The 24,573-nt window shown below is 36.8% G+C and overlaps 1 protein-coding gene across 4 annotated transcripts in view; it reads left to right on the top strand.

The window, feature by feature from the left end:
* The window catches only part of ESRRG (estrogen related receptor gamma), a 195,346-nt gene that overhangs the window by 54,425 nt on the left and 116,348 nt on the right, over positions 1 to 24,573 (top strand). For all 4 annotated transcript variants that reach the window (XM_081942198.1, XM_081942197.1, XM_081942199.1 and 1 more), the window contains one exon: positions 9,423 to 9,539. In XM_081942198.1, coding sequence (XP_081798324.1) covers positions 9,423 to 9,539 — 117 coding nt within the window. The remainder of the gene's footprint in view (positions 1 to 9,422; positions 9,540 to 24,573) is intronic.

The raw sequence follows: 24,573 nt of genomic DNA on the forward strand, positions 1-24,573 counted from the left end.
GTAATATTCTAATTTTCTGAGATGGTGGATTTAGGGTTTTCATGAGCTGTACGCCATAATCATCACAATTATGACAAATCATGACTTGAACTATCTTGCTTTGCATGTAATGAGTCTTATCCCATATATTAGTTTAACCTTTTAAGTTGCATTACTGAAATAAATGAACTTTTGCACAATATTCTAATTTTTTGAGTTTCACCTGTATGTTTGCTGCCTTGAGTTACTTATAAAAATAATGAAGGCAGGATATTAAATAAATAAATATTTACATAATATTCATGTAGAAAATATATCCTAAAAGTAGATATTTACTGTATAGCTTAGCTATTCAGGTAGTTCTCAACTTACATCCACAATTGAGCTCAAAATTTCCATTGCTAAGCGAGGCAGTTATTAAGTGAGATTTGCTCCATTTTAAGACCTTTCTTGCCAAAATTGTTAAGTGAACCACTGCTGTTAAATTAGCAACATGGTTGTAAAGTGAGACTGATTTCCCCATTGACTTTGCTTGTCAGGAAATTGCGAAAGGTAATCACATGACCCCAGGGACAGTGCAACCATCATAAATATGAACCAGTTGCCAAGCATCTGGATTTTGATCACATAACCATGGAGATGCTCCCATGGTAGCAAGTGTGAAAACTGGTCATAGGTCACTTTTTCAGTGCCATTGTAAACAAAAGGTTGTAAGTCGAGGACAACCCAGTGATGTAATTTAGCTGGTTCTATCCGGTTCGGGTGAACCGGTAGCTGTGGCAATGGGAGACTCTGCCCACACTCCCGGACGTCATCACGTCCTGTTTTTGATGCTCTGCGCATGCGCAGAAGGTCCTGCACATGTGCAGAGGTGGTGCGTGCACTCACATTTGCGAACCAGTAGAGAAGGTAAGTTGATTTCTCTCCTGGGACAACCTGTATCTTGCCGTTTCCTGTGAGAGTGGTTAGAATCTAAAAGAAACATCTGGATGGGTTACCTTAGATCAGCAGTTTGGCACTCTGACAACATTGAAAACTGCTGGTTGAGGAATTTGGGCATTGAAATTCACCTATCTTAAAGTTGCCTAGGTGGAGAAAAGATGTCCTACACAGATTATGAAAAAAATACTCTTCAAAATTGAGGATCAGAAAGAGTTAAGGGGTAGACATGCAGAAGGAAACAAAAACTTTGAAAAGACATAGATAACCATAATTCCCAGGCAGAAATGGCCTTTCCTATCCAGAAGGGAAATAGAGCCTTTCATATCCAGAAGGGAAATAGAGAATTTAATCTTATTTTAGCTAGACATAGGACAATATTTTCCACCATACCTTAATATTATGCCTGTCATACACACTCACTGCTACTTTCTTCCTCTCGTTATCTGCTGCTCAAGTGCCAATTTCTCTCTGCCTAGTGGCATAAATGGTTATACTTTTGAGCTTTTTTTAGAGGCCCCTGGTTATTTCTGAGCTGATCAAACAAGAGTCTCATGGGACACTTTGCGGCTGGTAGATAAGGATAGCCTTTCCACGCATATTGAATCAGTTGCTATTGTAATTGCACAATGGGATTCTAATTTATCCATTGTACAATTTGTAGGAATTTCCTGTTAATAATTTTCATGCAGTGATGGAACAATCTGCATGTAAATGGTGACATCTTCCTCACTCTAGGTTTTCAGATGGGTCTGGATGGCCAGCTGTTGGAGATTGTTTAGTGCAGGGGTTTCCAAACTTGGGAACTTTAAGACTTGTGGACTTCAACTCCCAGAATTCCCCAGCCAGCCATGCTGGCTGGGAAATTCTGGGAGTTGAAGTCCACAAGTCTTAAAGTTCCCAAGTTTGGACACCCCTGGTTTAGTGGATTCCTGTGTTGACTACCCAATTCTGCTGTCCTATTCCATTTCATACATTCTGTAATTCTCAAATATTTGGGGATATTTTCCTTCAATAACTATGAATTTCTTTGTTTATATGAGGGTGAAGTACTTAATTATTTGCCTAGCCTCAATCTTAGTGTTGCAAATCACCAAATCTACACTTTGCCCTTACGCATTTTTTCAATAATTTTAATACTATTAATTCTAGCGATATTAACTTGACTAGGTATCGGTTAAAAAGTAAAATATGGCTTGAACATGCTTTATTTTCATACTCTTCCTGTTTGGGGGCATACCTTTCTCATATCATTTGTTAGTACAAAAAGCGTAAGATATTGATCCAATCTACCCATGATCCAGCATCTTCTCACTAATTAAATGTAAGCACTGCTTCATTTTTTTGATTTTATCACACATCTAACTAATGTGGCACTAAGGCTTTCAACATTGTTATCAAAGCCCTTTTTTTAAAAAAAAAATCCACACATACATTATTCATAGTAGCTGACTTCATTACTGGAGCCTTTGTAGTGAAAGAAATTTCTTTACATTCTAATATGGATAACTTCCTTATCTATTTTACCAACTTCTTTTTATCACAGAAAGTATTGATAGCCAAGATAGATCAAGGAGAATTAATGAGCTGCCTAGTAAACTGAGCTGTTCTGGAACCTAAAATAACATAATGTTCCAAGTGGCTTATGATAAGGGAGGTTTCAGCATATAGTCTAGAAACATATCCTTCTTCAAATACTGGCTGACTTTGTCAGTTAAACATAAAATAGGAGAGGATAGTATCCTCCCTCCCTCCCTCCCTTATTCTGCTAGCCTTATATAAACTTGGCTACTTCAGAAAAAAAAATGAAAGTGTCTCACCCTCAATACACATATGAAGAACAGTTGCAGGAACTGGGTATGTCTAGTTTAATGAAAATAAGGACTAGAGGAGACATGATAGCAGTGTTCCAATATCTCAGGGGTTGCCACAAAGAAGATGGAGTCAAACTATTTTCCAAGGCACCTGAGGGTAGAAGAAGAAGCAATGGGTGTTAACTAATCAAGGAGAGAAGCAACTTAGAACTGAGGAGAAACTTCCTGACAGTTAGAACAATTAATCAGTGGAACAGCTTGCCTCCAGAAGTTGTGAATGCCCCAACACTGAAAGTCTTTAAGAAGATGTTGAACAGCCATTTGTCTGAAACAGTATAGGGTTTCCTGCCTAGGCAGGGGGTTGGACTAGAAGACCTCCAAGGTCCCTTCCAACTCTGCTATTTATTGTACACACACACCCATGTACCCACATTTATAGAATAATTGTGGGTCAGAGGGAAATGACCTACTTTCCTCCTTATCTAAAGTTCAGCATTCTTTAGGATTGCTTTTACATTGATCTGAATAGTAACTTTGCCATTTATATTGGGAAAGTGCTATCTATTTTATCATTAATAGTCAACAGTGACTTTATGGCCCATAATGAGAGGAAAGCTTATCATAAGGTACATGAAATGTTACTTATTTTGGCACTTTTAGAGAGATTGAAGACATGTTAACATATTTTTATTTGTTTCTTCAAGCTTACCTCTAGTTATATTATTTTAAAGCTATATGTTTAGTAGCATTGCTAGAAAACCCACAAAAGCACTTCTAAACATTGCAGTATCATGACACTGACATGAATCTTACTTCAGGGCACTGTCTGCAAGAAGCAAGAATTTTCATTTTAAAACATCACACTATATTTTATGTTGCTGAGTATTTTGTTGCCAAAGTATTTTTAAAAATGCAAATTATGCCCTTGCACTTCAGTTACACATAGTTTGTTGTTCTTTCAGTCAGTTAGATGTAAGCTTGTAAATGAGAAAACTATATTGCCTGAAAACTAAATAAGAACTTTAAATAAGTTTTCTAAAGACCAATCAGAAGGTATTATAAACTGTATTGTCATTCTTGTTTCCTGAATTAAAAAGCCCTATCTGCCAGGCTGATACATTATTATTCCTTACAGAAAATTTTCCCAACTACGTGAAAAACAATCCAGTTTCTATCATTAATAGTTTTCCCCTCAAATAATATAGTATATTTGATTAAAAATATTCTCTCTCAGATCCCATTGTTTTTGTCTTTGAAAACATTAAGGGAAAATGGCAAGCCATAAAAGCTCTATAAAACTCTATACTGTATGTATCTGCCTGAACTGGAAATCTACAAACATTTTTAATAATAAAAAAGAGAAAAATAATACAAGGAACCTTTGATTTTTAGTGTACTTGAAATGTGAACTCTAATTAAAATTGATATAATATAAGTAAAGGGTGCTTGAACAGCACATTTTTAGTACAAGTTTTCTTTTTTCATTTATATAACATCAAGGAAAAAATATATATATCCAGGAGGACTTTCAAGGACAATTGTCCTTACTGAACTTAGCATGGACTTCTGTCCTTTCCCATGCAATAATTACTATATAGCTCTATATAGCTATATTACAGCTGTAGAAACTATAGTCTATTGATTCATTCTTTAAGAAGCTATTGAAAAGGACAATGAGGATCCACCCCCACCAAGATCTAAAGCACTTTGTCCATTTTTCATCTGAATACGGGTAGTCCTTGACTTACAACAGTTCATTTAGTGACTGTTTGAAGTTACAACAGCACTGAAAAAAGTGACTTAGGACCATTTTTCACAGTTATGACCTTTACAGCATCTCTAGGATGATGTGACCAAATTCAGAAGCTTGACAACTGGTTCATATTTATGACCGTTGCTGTGTTCCAAGGTCACGTGACATCTTTTGCGACCATCTGACAAGCAAAGTCAAAGGGGAAGCAAGATTCACTTAACAACTGAGGCAAGAAAATTTGTAAAATGGAACAAAACTCACTTAAGAAATGTCTCACTTAACAACATAAAATGTTGAGGACAATTGTTGTCGTAAGTCGAAAACTACCTATAATGCCTATTCTCAATACGTTAACCCATCTACGTACTATATTCTGTTAAGTTCAGCTTTTATCATGTACCACCTTGAGTATGATTTCCAGATTTGGACATTACACTTTAAGGATTCAGAGTAATTAGAAGATTAACAAAGATTAACATTAGAGATGATTAACAAAGAATTAATTTCTTAAGAATTATGAAAGTACAAGCTTCCTACAACAAACCATGGGAAGAGAGACTGAAGGAATTGGGTATAAAATTGAAAGAAGGGAGAGATATAACAATACTCTTTAAACATCTGAAAGTATGTCACCTAAAGAAGATCAAGATCTCTTTTCTCTCATCAGAGTACAGAATTTGGAATGAATGGATTTAAGATATAAAGGTAAAGATTTTCTCTTGGTGCTCATCTCCATTTCTTAGCTGAGGGACCAGCATTGTCCAAAGACACTTCCTGTCAGCTTTCCTGTTGATAAGCTCAACATCTTTAACCACTGATAATCGTGCACATGGATTTAAGATATAGAAAGGGAGATTTTAGGTTTAATGTCATTTAAAAACCCTATTTTTAATGATAGGTCTATGGTGAACTCACTTAACCTTTGGTAGGTTATGATGAACCAAACTAGAAAGCCATCTGTCTGTGATGTTCTAATTTGGATTCCAAAATTGAATAGTGATTTGAGCTTAATAGCCTAAATGGCTTCTTCAGATGTTGTAATTTCTGTCAGATTTTGTTTTTCATTAATTGTGTGGAGCAGTGACGTGCGGTGAGGTTTATGGCTGGTGAGGCTGGTGACGTCATCAGGAAGGCGGGGAATGGGACCATGTGTGCTGGAAGCCGAGGCTGCCTCAGCCTCCAGCACACGTGATCCCATTCCCCGCCTTCCTGAGCGTGCTCTGCCGGCTCGCGCTCCGCAGTCCTCGAAAGCGACTAGGGAACGACGAGAACCTTCCTGCCTCTGCTGGACTTTGCAGTCCAGCAGAGGCAGGAAGGTTCTCGTTGTTCCCCAGTCGCTTTCGTGGCTTCGTCATCCGGGAGCACCGACAACATTTCTGCCTCCGCAGCTCGCGGGCGCGGACGGACGGAGGTAGGCAGAGTGGCACCGAGGCAGTCCGGCGGGCGAGCGACCGAGGACCTCCATCGCTCACTCGCTCGCTTTCGTCCGCCCGGCCCGTCTCGGCATTGCTCTGGCTACATCCGTCCGGCCGCGCCCGGGAGCTGCAGAGGCAGAAATGTTTTCGGATCTCCCGGATGACGAAGCCACGAAAGCGACTGGGGAACGATGAGAACCTTCCTGCCTCTGCTGGATTTTGCGCATCGTTCCCCAGTCGCTTTCGTGGCTTCGTCATCCGGGAGCGCTGACAACATTTCTGCCTCCGCAGCTCCCGGGCTGCTCCCCTGACCACACGTCCCTGGTGTGGAGGGACTAAGAGTCATCATGATTATAGTAGAGATGGAGATGATGATAAGTATACATATAAATATCATGTCTAATCCTTACTACAAAAATCAAAATAAGACATTTAAATTACTTAAATTTACTTTGGGCAAACATCAAAAGCAATATCTTCACTGCCAAAGGAGTGCCTGTTCATCTGTCTGTCTGTCTGTCTGTCTGTCTGTCTGTCTGTCTGTCTGTCTGTCTGTCTGTTTGTCTGTCTGTCTGTCTGTCTGCTTATCTATCTGTCCAGCCATCAAAGCAGAAAAAGGGAAGACTGTATTGTTAGGGTTTGGTACAAGTATTCTGTAATTTGTTTCTAAAACAAAGACATTCCTATACATTTTAAGTCAGTGTTGCTATATTTAATAAATACACAGGTATATCTATTAGATTTAGTGAAATTAAATTTTAGGTAGATGTTCTTAAGAATACATTTTTTAATTTCTAGTGTTGGATAGAATTGCTGTAGTATGTATGTATGTATGTATGTATGTATGTATGTATGTATGTATGTATGTAAACTGTTTCTTTCAAAATAGGAGATCAGGGCATCCATGAGACCAATAGCTCACTCTAAACTTTTGATGCCATCAATGCACATTTTAGATACTGAATTCCCTCTTAATGCATTGTTTTAACTCTAGTTCAAAATGTATATGTTACAACAGACAGACATAGTGTTGTGCATAGTATTACTCCTCGTTAAGTTAGCAGTTGTGGAGAATTTGAATCTGTACAATCCTGCAACCTGCTAATGTGATATTTAATGAGGAGACATCAGTCTGGAGAAAGGTAGTCAATATAAATCAGTGTTTACAAAGTGTGATTAACTCTGAAATATTTCATCAATGCTCTGGTCCCAGGCATACTCTATGCTAATTACCAGAATCTGTGCATGTTTCAGGGGACGTCTTGAGGCTCAGAGTGCAGCAAACATGGAGCAGCAAAATTGCAATTATGCCTGGGCTGTCTCTGATGGCAATTTATGCATTTGGTGTGATGACCTCCCACTTCCCAAGAGAGCAATAAAGAGAATGCATTTTCATTAAGATACTAATGCACTTAATCACAAGGGGAAAGGGTTAGAAAGTAACAAAATACTTCTAAAGCAAGATGGGGAATCACTGTTGGGGAAAAGCATTTTTATTATTTCCATGAAGTACTACTACCACAGATTGCACCTGCTAAATGTAACTATGAATGCCCAAGTCAGTAAGAATACCTATATTAATCAAACAATTAAATTCATCTTAAAAAACACTATTCATCTGCTTGAATTAGCATATGATATGGAAACAGAACACAAGACAACCTCTCTTAAAGCAGACTAAAGCTCTTGCAAGTGCAGATTTTTCAGGAATTTTTTTCCAGGAATTTCTTAAACAGAATATAATATCAAGAAAAGATTCATGCTTTTTTGGCCCCATTAGGGGATATTCAGTTGTATTCAGCCTCTCAAACCTAATTATCCTCTCTACAAAAATGTATCTTAATAAAAAAGCATTGATATCTCTCTTCTTCCTGAATGCATCTAGGCCTTTTTAAACATATTAAGCAATTATTACTGGTTTTTTTTTTTTTTTGATGGCACTGAATTCCATAAGTTGAATGAAATTCTTCCAGCATTTGATTCTGAAGTCTAGAAATAGGAGAACAATTCTCTCTCTACCTTTGATGATTTTACATATGCTTTGTACTATCCAGTCCAGTATGTCATTTTATAAGTCTAGTGAATTTCTTTTTAACAATTCCACCATGAATTCTGGCTGAAGCAAATATGGGTGCTATATTCACATCAAAACCTCGGGGAATAAAAGGTTGCAGAAACAGATATATTTCCTTGAGAAGCATACAAAAGCAAAGTGCTTAAAATGTTTAGGCAGAACAACTCTGCATTTAGGTGTGCACAATCTGCATTTACTATTTTGTGGAAAAAATATGCTAAGCAATACCCTATTTAAACTTTTAAACTGTGTCAAGCAGTGACGTGCGGTGAGGTTTATGACTGGTGAGGCACTGACACAGTGCTGGGTTTCAAATATTTTTAGACTTGTGGACTTCAATTCCCAGAATTCCACAGCCAGGCATGCTCAGTTCCAATTTAAAGCAACAGCATTTGTTTTTCTCTTTTGCTCCTTTCTTTTTCTTTTTCTTCTCCTTCCCCTCCTTCCTCCCTCTCTCCCTTCCTCCCCCTCTCTCAAACACACACACACACACACACACACACACACACACACACACAGAAGTTGGATTGGACTATCTCTCCTACCCCTTCCCTCTCTCACTCACTCTCAAACAAACCCCCCCACACACAAAAGTTGGATTGGATATCTTTTCCAGTGGCTTGAAAGCAGCTCCTCTGCCATCCCCCCCCCCATTTCCCTGCTGCCTTTCCCAAACACCTCCACCATTGCAAATGCAGCCTGCTGTCTGGGTGGGAAATGCCTGGAACACAATAAAGCCCACCCACCACCTCCTGCTGGCAGGCTGGGGTGAGAGGAGAGGCAGAGAAGCCGGAGGGGAGCCGAGCCAAGCCTTCCAAAAGAAAGAGGCTGGGGGGAAGTGTGTGTACTACAGCATGGCTCTTTGCCTGGCTTCCTGCCTCCTCCTGTGGTCTCCTCAGTGCTCACTTGTGCTCTCCCTCCCCAAGTGTAGTTTGATTGCAGGTGGAGCCACGTTGCCTTTTCAAACTTGTAATCACTGAAGCTGGGCTAGATTTTTATATAGTTTTATCCAGCTGTGTGTGTGAGAGAGAGAAATGAATGGGGGCCTGGGGAGGAAGTCACTACACTTGGGGAGGGAGAGCACCAGTGAGGTTAAGCAGAGTCATCCACGGTGAGGCAGCAACTAGCTCAGCTTTTTCCTTTTACTTTTTTTTTCATGATGAGAGTGGTGAGGCTGTGCCTCACTTGCCTCACCTGACTGCACGTCACTGGTGTCAAGATATGTGGTTTTAATATTCTGCTTTTGTAGTTTTCTTTAGAATAAGATACTGTTTGCAAAAACAAAAGAAAGTCTGTAAAAAATTTTAAGTCCAGCTGCTAACATTTTCAATTTCATGGTTTTCTTGTTTAAACTTTCAGTTACAGTTGTATTTCTTCTAGTTGATTAACAAAATTGTAGCTGATAATTCTTAATGGATTTTTCTTTTTATGTACTTTAAATGTTTTAGGTAACATAGAATACAGCTGCCCAGCAACAAATGAATGTGAAATCACAAAGCGCAGACGCAAATCCTGTCAAGCTTGTCGTTTTATGAAGTGTCTAAAAGTTGGCATGCTGAAAGAAGGTAAGGCTGATCAACCCATTTTATAGAATTGTTCATAAACACTGTTAGAACAATAATTTAATCTGAGAAATGCAATGTATCATTTTCAGACATTATAATTGTTTTTAAAAATAAAACAATATAATTGCCCTATAGAGATGGAGATAGATTTCTTCAGTTTAATGCAAGCAAACTATATTTTTTATTATACATTGGCTGTACATTATATTTATATATTTTAAATGCTGTTATCCAATAGAAATACCTCTAAAATGAATGTCTGAGGGAAAATGCTTCATACAATGTACATAATGTTATTAAAAACTCAGCTAGTTAAAATAGTCCTCAACCTATGACTGCTGAAGTTAACGAAATTAGAACGACAGGTAGACAAGTTGTCGTTGTTCATTTGCTGAGTTGTGCCTGACTCTTTTAACGCCATGATAAACCAGGCTTCCCTGTCCTTCAAAGTCTGCTCAAATTCATGTTCACACTAACTAATCATCTAATCCTCTTTCATGCTCCCCCCCTCCTTCTCCTTGTGCCTACAAACTTTTCCAATATACAGTCAGGTCGTATTCCATTCCATATTTTGAACCAATAAATTGTTCCATGTCTAGTTTTAACTGTTGCTTCTTGACCCGTATACAGGTTTCTCAGGAGACAGGTAAGGTGGTCTGGTACTCCCTTTTTTTAAAGAACTTGCTACAGATAATTGTGAGAGTACACAATCAAAGGCTTCAACATACATAGCCAATGAAGCAGAAATTGATGTTTTTCTGGAACTCCCTTCCTTTGTCCATAATCCAGTGAATACTGGCAATTTAATCTCTGGTTCCTCTGCCTTTTTGAAACCCAGCTTGTTATAGCTATTAAGAATTCAGTACACAATTCCTATAATTTTAAGACATGTTTTGATTGTACTTGCCCATAAAATACAAAAATATTGAATAAGTAGACACTATTTTTTGTATTCTTTTGGGTAGTATGATATGATCCACAGCAGTTGGGAGATCAACCTGAGGTCAACCTAAGGTTTTGAAATCTAAAGTAGCTTGTAATGCATCTGTCTTCTTGCAGTAGCAGCCTTCAACCTCTTAGATTGGGACCCATTTTTTTTCACAGGCATAATTTTTATGACTTGCTTCTTTGTCATATATTAGAATGCCATTATTTCAGTTCATCTTCCATTGGATTGTAATTTAGTATTTATTTCTGATCCACCAGCTCTACAGTGCTTAATCTAGTGGAGAAAAAGCAAGCTTTTGTATTGGTGAAAGCAAGAAAAATGAGAACAACAGATTTTAACTATGTGGTCATTTACAGGTTTATTTAGAAATGCCTTTGAATTGAGTAGATGTTACTGCTGGATGTAGCTATAGAATAGCAGTTTAGATTAAAAAAACCCAGAATACTGGAGATTTAGGTTGTATTCTTCAAGAAGAATACAATTGTATATGTTCATGTATGCCAGGTTCAGGCAAATATGATGCAATTACATACAGTGTCACAAATTTCCAGTCCTATTCAGATAAATCCATATTGAAATACCCCAAAAGGCTTTGATGTAGGTTAAGCATCTACCTAAAATGCAGTTTGCATTGAAAATAAGGTTTGATTTTTCCATTCAGAAATGGAAGTTCAAATTTTATTTTCCTCAGAAACCAATTTCCCTATGACTTGTAGTTCACAAGTAAGTGTGTAGAGTCATTGCTGAGTTGGGTGACCTTACAAATCTATATAATAAACAAACATGGACTAACCAAGCAATAGCAGAAAAATTAGGCCTATCACTCCCTTTCAGACATACTCTTATTGGATTATACTTACTTAGAATAAACCTCATTTTGTGTATGGTTGCTTTGGCAGGCATGATGGTCCTGCGAGCCAAATCCTGCTGCCTTTAGTTTTATGCTGGATAAATTCCTTTCTAATTCAGTGGGGACTACCTCATTAAGAGATTCAGGATTTGGCTTTTTAAATTCAGATCTGGATAGGGCTTCATCCATATGGAAACCCTAATTTGTTTCATGTTATGAAACTATATTACAGAAACCTTTAATGGAAGCTTAACATGAAGTCAAACATGAACAACATCCTGGATATGAATCTTTTTCAGTCAGTTGTTACTGCTAAATCTATTTGTCCAGCTGAAGGAAAAAGGAATTGTGCAGATTGAGTCATAGTGTCATTTTTTCCCCTTCATGTAATAGGTTTTTGTTTTTTTCCTGTCATCTCAGTAACCAAGATTTGTGAAAGTGATCAACGCTGATCTTTTCTTCAAGCTATTTATGTTGCTGTTCCTCTTTTGTTTTGTTTTGTAAATAGCAGGCTTTTTGTCCTCTACATTCAAGATAAGTATTCTCGTAGAAAATTCACCCCCAAACTAGGGATTAGGGATCTCCCATCATCAAACAACAAAGCGCCATTTCACAGTTGAAAATATAAGTGCAAAACCATGCCTTTCTTTTCCCCCAGCATGGCTAATGACAGCTTCAAATAACAATTTAAGCTAGGGAAATATTGAAGGTTAAACACTGACTGTTTAAACTCTTTCATCTTTGGAAAACAAAATGAAATTTAAAAATGAAGTTACAATAAGATAGCTGTGGCAAAAAATTATCCCCTATGTTCCTTGAGAGAACTTTACTTTCCTTCTTTATGTAGGTGCTACTGGCACCTGATAGCTTATGCTTCTGCAGATATCCATTTTTAGTCTGAAAGAGGTTCTTAAAACAAATAATTCTTGTTTTATTTCATTTTAGGCTTTATTTAATTTTAAAGTGTGATATCTCAGATATGTATAATCGGTTCCATATAGAGGGTTCAGCAGTTCTAATTGTTTACTCTTGAGATGGCAGCATGAAATTTGAGAAAACATTTCTGCTTTAAAAAATATGTGACATATGCAGGAATTGGTCTTTATTTGGCTTATTTTGTTTGTTAAATGATTGGTTTCCAAATCTTACCATGAATGTTTTTTTTCTTAACTGAGCTTCAGGGAGACAATTGTTTAATCCAATTTCCAGAGAAGTAGAAGAAACTCATTATAATATGAATCAATGTACAACTTAATTACTCAAAGAAATAGTTTTATACTTGGTAACTAATTAGTTTATGCTCATTAGCAATGCTAGAAATTTCTTCAAAAAGCTATTTATTGAGAATATCTGTCCTATCATCAGATATTTCTTAGCTATCTTTTAAATTTCACAGATTTAACCCAAACAACATATTAAGAGCCAGTTTCAGGGGCTAACACGAGATGTCACCCTTAATCTTTACAGTCTTACTCAATGTTCAGCAAATTAAATGTTTTAATATTTGTGAAATAAATGGAATCATTAAATTATATTTAAGAAGCAAATACTGTACAGTGAAAGTTTGTAATGTGCTGCTTATTTCTTCTACTTTGGGGTGCTTACAAAATATAGAAGAAGGGAGAATAAAGCAAATTTATTCTTGCTATAGTCCTTTTTCGGTATATTGTAGAATAGGATTGAGTAGCTGTGTCTCAGGTTTGTTTTAAATGTATACTTTAAAAAAAATATTCCCATGCAGCATGCCAGAGGAGGCCATTTATTCAAATGTAAATCTGTTCAATTAAATTACCGGTCTATAATAAAATTTACTGTTGCAACCTTCATGTTGGCTACAGCAGTTGCTACATGCTGATGGCACAGTATGAATAAAAAATGACAGCCTAAATCTATTTACTTTAAAAAAATAGTTGCAAGACTTGAATTACTCCAGCTTTCATAAAAAATAGTATATCCTTCGTGGAAAATTGCTAAGCATATTGGACAATATGGTACTTATATAAATATTTTTATTAATACAGAAATTAGTGTGAACAAGGCAGAAGCCTTGCTAAATCCAAACAAGTACAGTAACAATCTGTTTTCAGTGTCCAGGCAGATGCTGCTGTAAAATGCCAGATTTTGACCTTTTCATGGCAGATGTCTAGGTTCCCAAAGTTCTCTGCCAATACTATATAGACAACAGACACGAATACTTTGCATATATCTAAAATATTGCTGTTCTATGTTCCAGTTAGTCAGCCTGTTATGCTGTTTTTGAGGATATTTGTCATTATATTGCTATTGTGCTCAACAAATCTTTCCAATGTTTAAAAAAAGTTGATTTTTGAAAGATATTACAGTTTTACATAAACATGCTGAAACCTCAGTCTGTGAGCATAGGTATTTTGGCCTGAGCTATTACCAAAAGTGTGCAATTATAATCAAGGGTCAGCAAATGAATTTCTGGATGTTTAGATGTATACATCCATAGCACCATATATATAAAATTCCTTGCTTAGCAATTTCATGATTTCATGGCTTCTGAATATGTCACCACTGATCTTTTGTATTTCTTACAAGTGTGAGTTGGTTGGTTGTGCATTTCTTAACATTTTAGGCTTCTCTTGGATCTTATACTATCTTTGTGGTGTGGGGAGAAAAACCATTTGTTATTCATCAACCATCTAAAGTTGGTTAGGGAATTCTGGAAGATGAAGTCCATACATCTTCAAGTCACCAAGGTTGAAAAAACACTAAAATGTTCCAAGAATGGTTGTCTTAGGGTCCCACCAGAAAATATTTTGTCAAAATGAGTGCCACAAAGTTCCTTGATAGAAAGTTTACCCCTCTATGTTGCTATGACTCTCACAACATGAGAACATAAAAATGAAAGAGAAAAGGTTAGTAAATGGGGGGGGAAAGCATTGAAACAATGTATCATGAGTCATATGTTGATAACCAAAAGAGTAAGTAAAGGGTAGTCATTTTATATGATTTACTGTTTTGGCTTCCCTAGTCCAAAATACATTTCCTTATTGATGGAACCCTCAAGTGTTTGTGTATTTAGTAGATGAATGTGACAGCCTTCCACCAACTGTTTGTAAGACAAACAACATCAAACAAAGTGATATAGACATACATGCATACATGCATAATAAATAAGCAAGATCAGCAATTAAAAATAGCCAGCATGAATGGGCCTTTTGCCATTCTGCCTCACCCCACCTCAGATGGCAGAAGCATCTGGTGGAGAACCCCTCTTTCTGAGCTTAATATACAGGCAAGTTGAGTTGAACACCAGGCGTCCAAGCCCAAGCCAAATATTGTTTAGAATTGGGGATGAGAGGAGTTGTTCCATGGTCCCTTCCAACTCTGTTACTGTTAGGTTAAGTTAAGTTAAGGCACAGGGAGCACACACACACTGTTGTTTTGTAAGTAACACAGACAGAGGGAGCAGACACAGAAACGTTGTAAGTTTTTTCTGCTTAAACCTCTGACTTTGTCCAACATGGACTGCCTTGTTTCACCTGCCATGGTTCCTCAGGATGAAAGAATGCCATATCCCATATCAGGTTTTCTAGGTCTGTCTTTTTAATGCTGTTTTAACTGTAGACTAATCATTTACACTTTTTTTTTTGCTGCCAAGATACTTCATGTGTATTAGCATTGCAGCATCTATGATTGCTATCTTTAATTACTTATGCTCTGCTGTCATTGAAATTCTTGAGAACTCTCTTAGTGGCTAGTCAGGCTCATTTGTTAACTGAAGAACGGATGCATGTTCACTAATTGGATGGTATACCATAAGTTCATTTGATAATCAATCAGCATGGAGACAGGAGATAAATAGCTCTGTTTTTGTTTATTCCTCACAATTCCTTCAAGAGCTCTGTTGCTGATTAAAACACACAGGATAATAATATGCAGGCATTGTCATTCCATTCTAAATGGAATACAAGATTTTCTAAATATGGGCAGTACAATCAATTTCACCAGGAATACTGCTCTGTTGCCAGTTTTTCTTACTATCAGAAAAGCTGGCCTGATGTACTTGTCTCAGATCACAGAGAGAAGCTAACCACTTAAAACAAAAGGGATATATTTATATTTGTGTGTGTATGCATACAATATTAAGTGTAGGAAAACAAGGCTAGAAAGTACTTCCTCAGGTATTTAAAATCATATACAGAATGACCAAATTATGCTATAGAACATAGAGGTTTTCTGATTGGTAATTCCTGACAAACATTTTATGCATGCTCCAGTGTGATTTGCTGTAGAAATTATGTGCAAGTAAATCCAGGAGCCTTCTCCTGGTTACTAGCAGCACTGAGAAAGAATGGAGCAAAACATGTAGTGATTGTGTGATTTCATCTCTGCTAGGGATGGCCACCCTTCTTCTTTGTAAATAACTTATGTATAATAGCTTTCAATGGCAGATTTATTTCATGGACTATTAACATTACTGTGCTAAGTAGAAAAAAGAAGTTGTTGTGCAAGGAAGAGTAACTTGCTGTGGCCTTCAAAACTGGAGAAGAAGAGAAAGCACAAGCTTTTAATAATATCCAAGAAAAAGTACTTCCAATACTTTTAAAGAAGAAATTCACTTCAGCTGATATTTTTTATATTGTCTCCCTATAATAAAACATTTATGCAGCATTTTTGAAATAATAAGCAGCAGTGCACTTTTAATTTGAAGGAATTCTTAGTTTCCCGTAGATATAAAGGTATTTGCCTTTAAGTGCAAGCCTTGAATGTATAATGATTAGGTTTAACTTACACGTAGTTTGATTTGTGTTTTGCCTGTAATAACAGAAATTAATACTGTAGTTTATCTTGTCTGTGAACTGGGAATCACCAATTTAGACAATCTAAGCCCTATTTGGTCTCCCTAAATGACTTAAGTTCTGATACAAATCTTGTGGTTTGGAAGAAAAGGGTGATGGTGTGGTAGAATAACAGATGCAAACTGCTGATGTATTGCAAGAATTATTTAACATATATTTTAAAAAGAAATGTCTGATTAAGGAGCTTTGTTTCAAATTAACCTGTAGAGAAGACAATGTATTAATTTGGGGCAGATGTTTCTCTAATGTATTTCTCCTTTGTGATTATTCCATACATTGTGTGTTTATTTTTCTCCTTTGATTTAGAAGATGTAAGATTCTGTGGGTTCAAAAGTCCTTTTTGCACTACATAACTGTTAGAATTCCATCATTTTTAATTAACAAAAATATAGTGGCCCCTCTTTGATTTAATGAATAGCCCCATTTGTTATATATTCAGTTCCCAGGCTAAAAAGAAAATTAGCATTTTTGTCTTACTCAAGAAATATTATTCCTAAAAATATATTCACTAGAGTTAGCTCAGAGGGAGGTAAACGAGTGAACTTTTGCCCATGTACCAGAAATAGTGGCAGTTATGTCAGTGATAACTAAGGGGAAGTCAGCAACTTGGTGAAATAATGCAGGATTTGGTTTGATGTGACATCTTTCCCATCAAGCTGTAGAAAAAATAAGTGCCTTTGGCCCTTCGTCTCTGGCATACAAAACACATTTGTTTAAAAATATCTGAGATTAACAAAGCTCATCTGTGCTTTGTGACGAAAGCTACTTGCCTAAATTATTTTTGCTTCTTCCTCCGGTCAGCATATGTACTCTTCAAAGATTGACTAGTCTTGGCGCAGAGAGAAGGATCATGTTCTGAGACTAAAAAAGTTACAAAGGTGTGTGTGTGTGTGTGTGTGTGTGTGTTTAATCCATACACTAAAAGTTTGGCATAATTTGGCCGAACAATTCCCCAAATTAAAATAGAAGCATCTCACTCAATTTTTGGTGCAGAATTTTATTTCTTTCAGTGGGATAACTTTAGCTCACTAACATCAAACAGTTTCTTATAATGTTTGAACAGGCAAAGCTTTGTGATCTTGGCACCAGATTTGCTGAAAGATGTGGAACTACACATGACCTGCTCAATCAATCAAAGCAGACAGGGTATCAAGAAACACTAAAATTACAAGCTGTAAATATCACATGTGTGATCTCATGGAACTGTCCCTCAGATATTCCTTGTATACTAAGCTCTTCCTCACTATAGAAACTGTTTCAAGTAACATTTAATAGGACTAGTCACAAATGAAGCCACACTTCTTCAGTTGAGCCAATAGTCAGCTGCTTGGACTTTCTGCCAGTTTCTAGCATCTGTCATTTTCCACCGTCTGGGACACTCTTTGTCTGAGCCAGATTATGATTTTATTTGCAGTCTGCAACATGAGTACTTTGATCAAGAGCTAGCGGTCTTTTTTTTTTTTTAAAGAACAATAAGTATGCCACACTGCGCATTCCTAGTCATTGGTAGTTTATACCGGTAGTTTGTTTTAGGGCAACTGCTTCAAATAAAGCATAATAAAAATTTAGAGCTAGAAAATTTTGAAATTTTGAATTTTGGTTGCTTTTCACTTGAAAACTGCATTCATATTCTTCTTCCTTATTTTAGAGAGTAGAACTATTTGTACTTTGAATAGAGAAAAAGGCTTTTCTAACTGAAATTACGTACCTGTTTATCACCTTCAGTAGATAGCAATAAAATAACTAGGTTCCCCCCCCCAATCTTTTACATTATTTAGGACAATAACATTGACTTTTTCTTGCCTATTAAAGGACCCACCCCAAAGCCATTTTCAGGAATGCCCATTTTTTTCTGTATTCAATTTTTCCCTTAAGGCAGGGGTGTCAAACTCATGGCCCATGGGCTGGATGCCTCACATACAGGCCACACCCACCCCTGGTTAACGAAGAGGAAAAAAGTTATGATATGTCATGTGACATCACGAGTTTGACACCCATGCCCTAAAGGTAGGTGTCTATATTTGTTTGTATGTGTATTTGTATAGCCATGTTAGCTTCCTTTGGTGTCCTCCATTTTCTCCCTCATTGGAACTTGTTTGCAATTGGGCTTTTATTGTCTATATCCTTAGGAATTTCTATCTATTTGGAGCACTTTTTCCATTAGTTTTTCATGCTGTAAAATACAATACAATACAATACAATAGCAGAGTTGGAAGGGACCTTGGAGGTCTTCTAGTCAACTCCCTACATAGGCAGGAAACCACATACTGTTCCAGACAAATGGCTATCCGACATCTTCTTAAAGACTTCCAGTGTTGGGGCATTCACAACTTCTGGAGGCAAGCTGTTCCACTGATTAATTGTTCTAACTGTCAGAAGTTTCTCCTCAGTTCTAAGTTGCTTCTCTCCTTGATTAGTTTCCACCCATTGCTTCTTGTTTTACCCTCAGGTGCCTTGGAGAATAGTTTGACTCCCTCTTCTTTGTGACAACCCCTGAGATATTGGAACACTGCTATCATATCTCCCCTAGTCCTTCTTTTCATTAAAGTAGACATACCGAGTTCCTGCAACCGTTCTTCATATGTTTTAGTCTCCAGTCCCCTAATCATCTTTGTTGCTCTTCTCTGCACTCTTTCTAGCGTCTCCACATCTTTTCTACATCGTGGTGACCAAAACTGAATGCAGTATTCCAAGTGTGGCCTTACCAAGGCATTATAAAATGATATTAACACTTCACGTGATCTTGATTCTATCTATTATATTGCCCTGAGTTTACTTTGATGTCCAAGATAAACTTAGTTTTAGTTTTCCTTCATTTTCTCTCCTATATTCACTTTCTTAATGAATTGACAGCTTAATTTCTATCTTCTGAAGATAGGAGAAAAAAGATGTCATCAAGACCTGTCAGGAGTCTCTGGAAGGATGATGATTGGCAGAATTCATCTCTGACCACAGTAATTAAAATTTCTGCCCCATTTAAAGGAATATAGGAGAGTAATTATCTACCTTTGTTTACACTGGATGGACAACAATAACCATTTGCATTTGCTTTTATTAGTTTCTCTGCTTATTTTTATCTATGTTCTCTGTAGCATTGTGAAGTTCATTGATTGAAATTTCCGAATAGAAAGTAGTATTTTTAACAAACATTGCAACCCTGCTAATTTTAAACTTTTTGTTGTTTTGAACAAATTATACAGTATCTTTCACTTGTAATAATCCAGTAATGAAGGTAATTTCATCAGGCTTCTGTTACATTGTTAAATCATATTTGCCTTTCTGTACTAGGAGTTCAAGTTCATTTTGCCTATATCACATTCATTGGGCATTAATTTATAGACAATGAATTCCTTCTGATATTTCAATTAATAACTTAAGAGATTTTTGGCAGTATACAAGCCTGTATGTTAAATCCTTACTTGAAGTTGTATTTCCATCCCCACTGGATTCAATTTAAAGCTCTTCTAATCATGCTTTGGCAAAGCACATGTTTATCTATCTTAGGAAGGTACAACATATCTTACGTAGTCTATCATTTAGATAACTCAAACCATGAGCTTCCCAATCACATATTTCTTGTTGACACCACTGCATATTAATATAGACTTTCCCTATTTTTATTGTAGTTTATTCTTATATGCTTCATATATCAGAACTGTACTTTTTTTTAATTTACAAAACTCAACTAACCAAGTAAGAATATATGTTTCTTTTTTCTCCCCTTGCCCCCCTTCAGCCTTCTAGAATTCTACATTCTAGAATTTTTTGAACTGCATCAAAGGTCTCACCCTTTAAAATATTAACACAAATAACAATGATAATAAGTCGAATATTTATAGATTAATGATTATAATTTTTTAAAGACGTGTATTGAATATACATGCGTTGCATGCTCTGAAGTTTAACCAGAAAAAATGAACTTAAGTAGCATTTATTTTGCTATGTACTTTCATTCATTTTTATTGTTTTTTCTTTCTTCTCTGTCTCTTCAGTCATTCTACCTTCATAATCTAGCATCCTGATAAGGAGTCACTTTATACCAAAATATATTTTCTACGCAAACTTGTTATCAGGAAATATAACTTAATAGAATAGAATAGAATAGAATAGAATAGAATAGAATAGAATACATAGCAGAGTTGGAAGGGACCTTTGAAGTCTTCTAATCCAACCCCCTGCCTAGGCAGGAAATCCTACACCACTTCAGACAAATGGTTATCCAACATCTTCTTAAAAACTTCCAGTGTTGAACCATTCACAACTTCTTAAAGCAAGTAGATTAATTGTTCTGTCAGGAAATTTCTCCTCAGTTCTAAGTTGCTTCTCTCCTTGATTAGTTTCCACCCATTGCTTCTGGTTCTACCCTCAGGTGCTTTGGAGAATAGTTTGACTCCCTCTTCTTTGTGGCAACCCCTGAGATATAGGGACACTGCTATCATGTCTCCTCTAGTCCATTTTTTTCAGTTCTTTTACTCCTCTCAAATTTGGAGGGAGCCTCATTTTTGTTATGTTACCTTTTAGGCTAATGTTTGTTTTTTGTATCCTACCTTTATTATTTTACAAATGACTCACGTCAGTGACATATCCAACACATTTTTAAGGTTTTTTTTTTTATTCTGCATTTATTTTTATAAATAACTCAAGTCGATGAATATATCTAATGCTTCTTCCTCATCCTGTTTTCCCCACAACCACCACCTCTGAAGTGGGTTGGGCTAAGAGACAGTAACAGGCCCAAAGTCACCCAGCTGGCTTTCGTGGTTAATGGGCTCCTGCTTTCTAGTCTAGTGCCTTAGCTGCTAAACCAAAGAAACTCTTTTTCTTCCAGGACATCTCTTTGATGATGCTCTATCCTAATCTAAATAGATGAGATGTTTTCACCAGTATCTCATTTTTAATTAAATTACTTTTATGAAGAGTCCTTAAATAAAGCTGTTTAATGAAGTTAAAAAATGCATTTAAAGGCAGATTGTGAAGCCTCAATTGCTATAGTTCCTCTCAAGGGAGAACTGTACAGTTAGAAGTCACTTTGAATTGCTAGTTTCTTTCTTTCTTTCATTGCCATTTATTTCTTTAATTTCTTATTTTTTTAAAAAAAACATCCTGAAATCAAGTTTGTTCAGCTGGAATAAGCATTTCTCTCCCCCCTTTAGCCTTCTCTCTACATTCTCGAATGGATTTGGCTGTGTCACGTGCCTTATAAAGTGGCTTCTTGGGAATTTAAAAGTCTTTGAATGGTTTATCTGATTAAGGGGATGTGTTCTTTAATGCTCATTTGTAGCTCCACTTTTGACCCTATCAGTTAAAATGCAAAAGGGTTGAGAGTCAGAAAAGTTTCAGATTCAACCCAAATAATAAATGCTTCATTCCGTATAGAGAGCAAAATACTAAACTAATACTAATAATGATTTTATCGTGATTTCCTTTATTATTAAGAAAAATGCTTCTAGGTAATTGCATTAGACAACACTCTGACATTATTCTTACACAACCTCTCTATTTGATTGTTTGTTTAGACAATATCTATTCTTGTCCATTAGTATGATATATAGTCAAATAAAATGCATAGAAATAATTACAATATGATTTAGAAATCAAATGTAGCAGTACCAGCACTGTTAAATTAACCAAATTTTAAAAAGCAAGAAATATTACTGAGTACAAAGTGTGCAGTAGTTTCAGTTGTGTAATGTATTTAAAAGCTGGAGGAGTGGGGGATAATGTTTTTTGTTCTGTCAATGAAAAAAAGAAACATTTTTGTTTTCCTTGGAAAACATTCTATAGAGTGTCTGCTGAAAATTGAATTGCCCTTCCATAAACGACATTTGCATAACAGGATGATGATGGGACCAGCAAAGAAGAATTAAAGACCAAATCAGAAGAAAAGGATTCTATTTGGCTCATTTTTTTCCACTATACTTTTAATTTAATAAAATTTGCCATTTTAACAAAACGTTCACAGCAGAAGTTGCTATTATGCTGAAGAATAGATGTGGCCTTTTTTCATGAAATGTAAAGGAAGTAATTTGTATCATATTAGTTTCTAAGTTAAAGTTCACTTTTTGGAACTTACAAAATGAATACTACTTGACAATAGATTGATATTTTCTTCCAATCACTTTCTTCTGAAGAAATTGATAACTTGATGTGCAAAAGCAAGAAGCAAATAATTAGTAGAATAAAAGGTACTAATAGCCTACCACTGCCATGAGTATCTATTTGGGGGAAGAGAGATCAGCCAGTTCAGTAAAGGAACAATCATTCCTAAGCTAGTCTATTAATTCCTTCACATTTGTACAGGTAGTCTTCCACTTATAACTATAATTGGGAAAAGAATTTTGGTCACCAGGTGATGTTGTGTAGGGTTCCAAATAGTATCCAAAAGTAAATCAGAGTCCAAGGCAAACTATTGCTCATAGTTCCAATTTATTAATACAGCCATGTTAGCACATCTGAGGAAACACAAATCTGAAAGCTTCCTGGTTTTCCCCACCCAGTTGAAAGTTCAAGATCTTGCCCCCACACCCACAAGTCCATCACATGATCCAGTCTTCCACTGCCATGCTGGCAGTTCCACCCATCCAGTTCTGGTCAGGTATCAGAGGTGCAAAGACAAAGGATGACCTTGGCTTTCTGGAAATTTTTTTGTTATGGCTACATACCATCTAACTCCATACAATCCCTCCTCCCATTTTGCCACAATAGAAAATGCATAGTAAAATAACAGAAGGCATGGCAGGCCAAAGATCCAAAAGAAAAGATGGCTGCAGGCCTGACAGATGTGCTCATTAAGCAATCATCATATGACTGAACCCAATTTTACAACTATTGTTTACATTGTTAAGGTAATCACTGTGGTTGAGCAATTAAGCACATGGTCATTTAGTGAATCTGCCCCCCCCCCCAAAAAAAAAATTGACTTTGTTTGTCAAAAGCTAGCTGGGAAGGTCTCAAATTGCAATCACTTAATGATAGAATATTGCTAATCTTAGATACAGGCTGGTTCCTAAACACCTGAATTGTCATCATGTGACTGTGGTTTGGTGTGGTGATGGTTGTAAATTCAAGAATGGGACATAAGTCAGTTTGAAACTTCAAAATGTCATTAAACACTCATATGTTGAGGTCTGCCTATTAACCATTTGGGTAGTAAAACACCCACAAAACAACCAAGCTCAGTGAGTGAGCATCAAGGATTTCATAGTTTAATTATATATATTCTCTTCTACTGGAATTCTTAGTTATTTCTGAGCAAACCAATACTCAATCAAAGACAATCAAAACTGGAAGAAGAGGAGGAAAAGATGCATGGGCCAACCAATACCTTTAACTCAGCAAGACAAATGGACAATCCTTTTTATTTTTGGTTGGTAGAATAGGGGAATAAAGAGGGAGTGTGGTGAGGGAGTAGGTCAATTAATCTGGCCAAAAATGTAGTTGGATTATAAAGTTTAAGTCAGTTAATTTAATAATGTTACGGGAAATAGGAATAGTGGTATACCTAGGCAGATATTCTATATTTTAAATAGATAATTAGAGAGTATGCAAACTGTCATTTTTTTTGCAAAAGTACCAGGTTGAAGAATCTGTAGTAGTGCATTCATGGGTGTTAGTGAGTTTTAGAGGAAAGGGTCCAGAGGTATATAGGCTCATGATGGTGAACCTATGGCAAGCGTACCAGAGGTGGCATGCAGAGCTCACTCTCTGTGCATGTGCACCATCACCAGCTGCTCTTTTGTTTTCCGGCACATGCATATGTGCCAGCCAGCTAGTCTTTGCAGGTTCTGGAGCCCTGGAAACCTGAAGACCAGCTGCCCAGTGTGCATGCAAGGCTGTTTGTTGTTCAGGTTTCTGGAGCTCCGGCATGCGCAAAAACCAGTTGGCCAGTGTCCATGTGCGTGTCAGAAACCCAAAGGCCAGCTGGCTGTCACGCACATGCGCAATGGCCAGCTGGTCTTCGAGCTTCTGGGACTCCAGGGCGTGCATGCACACGTGTTTCAGTTTGGGCACAAAAAGGTTCACCATCTCTGATATAGGTAGTCAATCAAAAAAATCGACATAAATGTTATTCATGTTGACAGCAATACATATTCCAAGTATTTCAATATAACATTATTATCAAAACAAAATTACTACCAGTTCTGTGGGCGTGGCTTCGTGGGTGTGGCAGGGGAAGGTTACTGTAAAATCCCCATTCCCTCCTGATCAGCTGCGACTAGGGAGGCAGAGAATAGATGGGGGAGGGGCCAGTCAGAGTTGCTATTTGCCTGTTCTCCAAAATACTCAAAATTTCCACTACCAGTTCTCCAGAACTGTTCAGAACCTGCTGAACACCACCTCTGATTATTATGTTTATATCTTTGCTGCATCTGATCTCTTGAACAATATCCAGGAATTCTTACAGCC

The sequence above is a fragment of the Natrix helvetica genome (assembly GCF_964273705.1).
Source record: "Natrix helvetica genome assembly, chromosome: 2".
Classification (NCBI taxonomy): Eukaryota; Metazoa; Chordata; class Lepidosauria; order Squamata; family Natricidae; genus Natrix; species Natrix helvetica.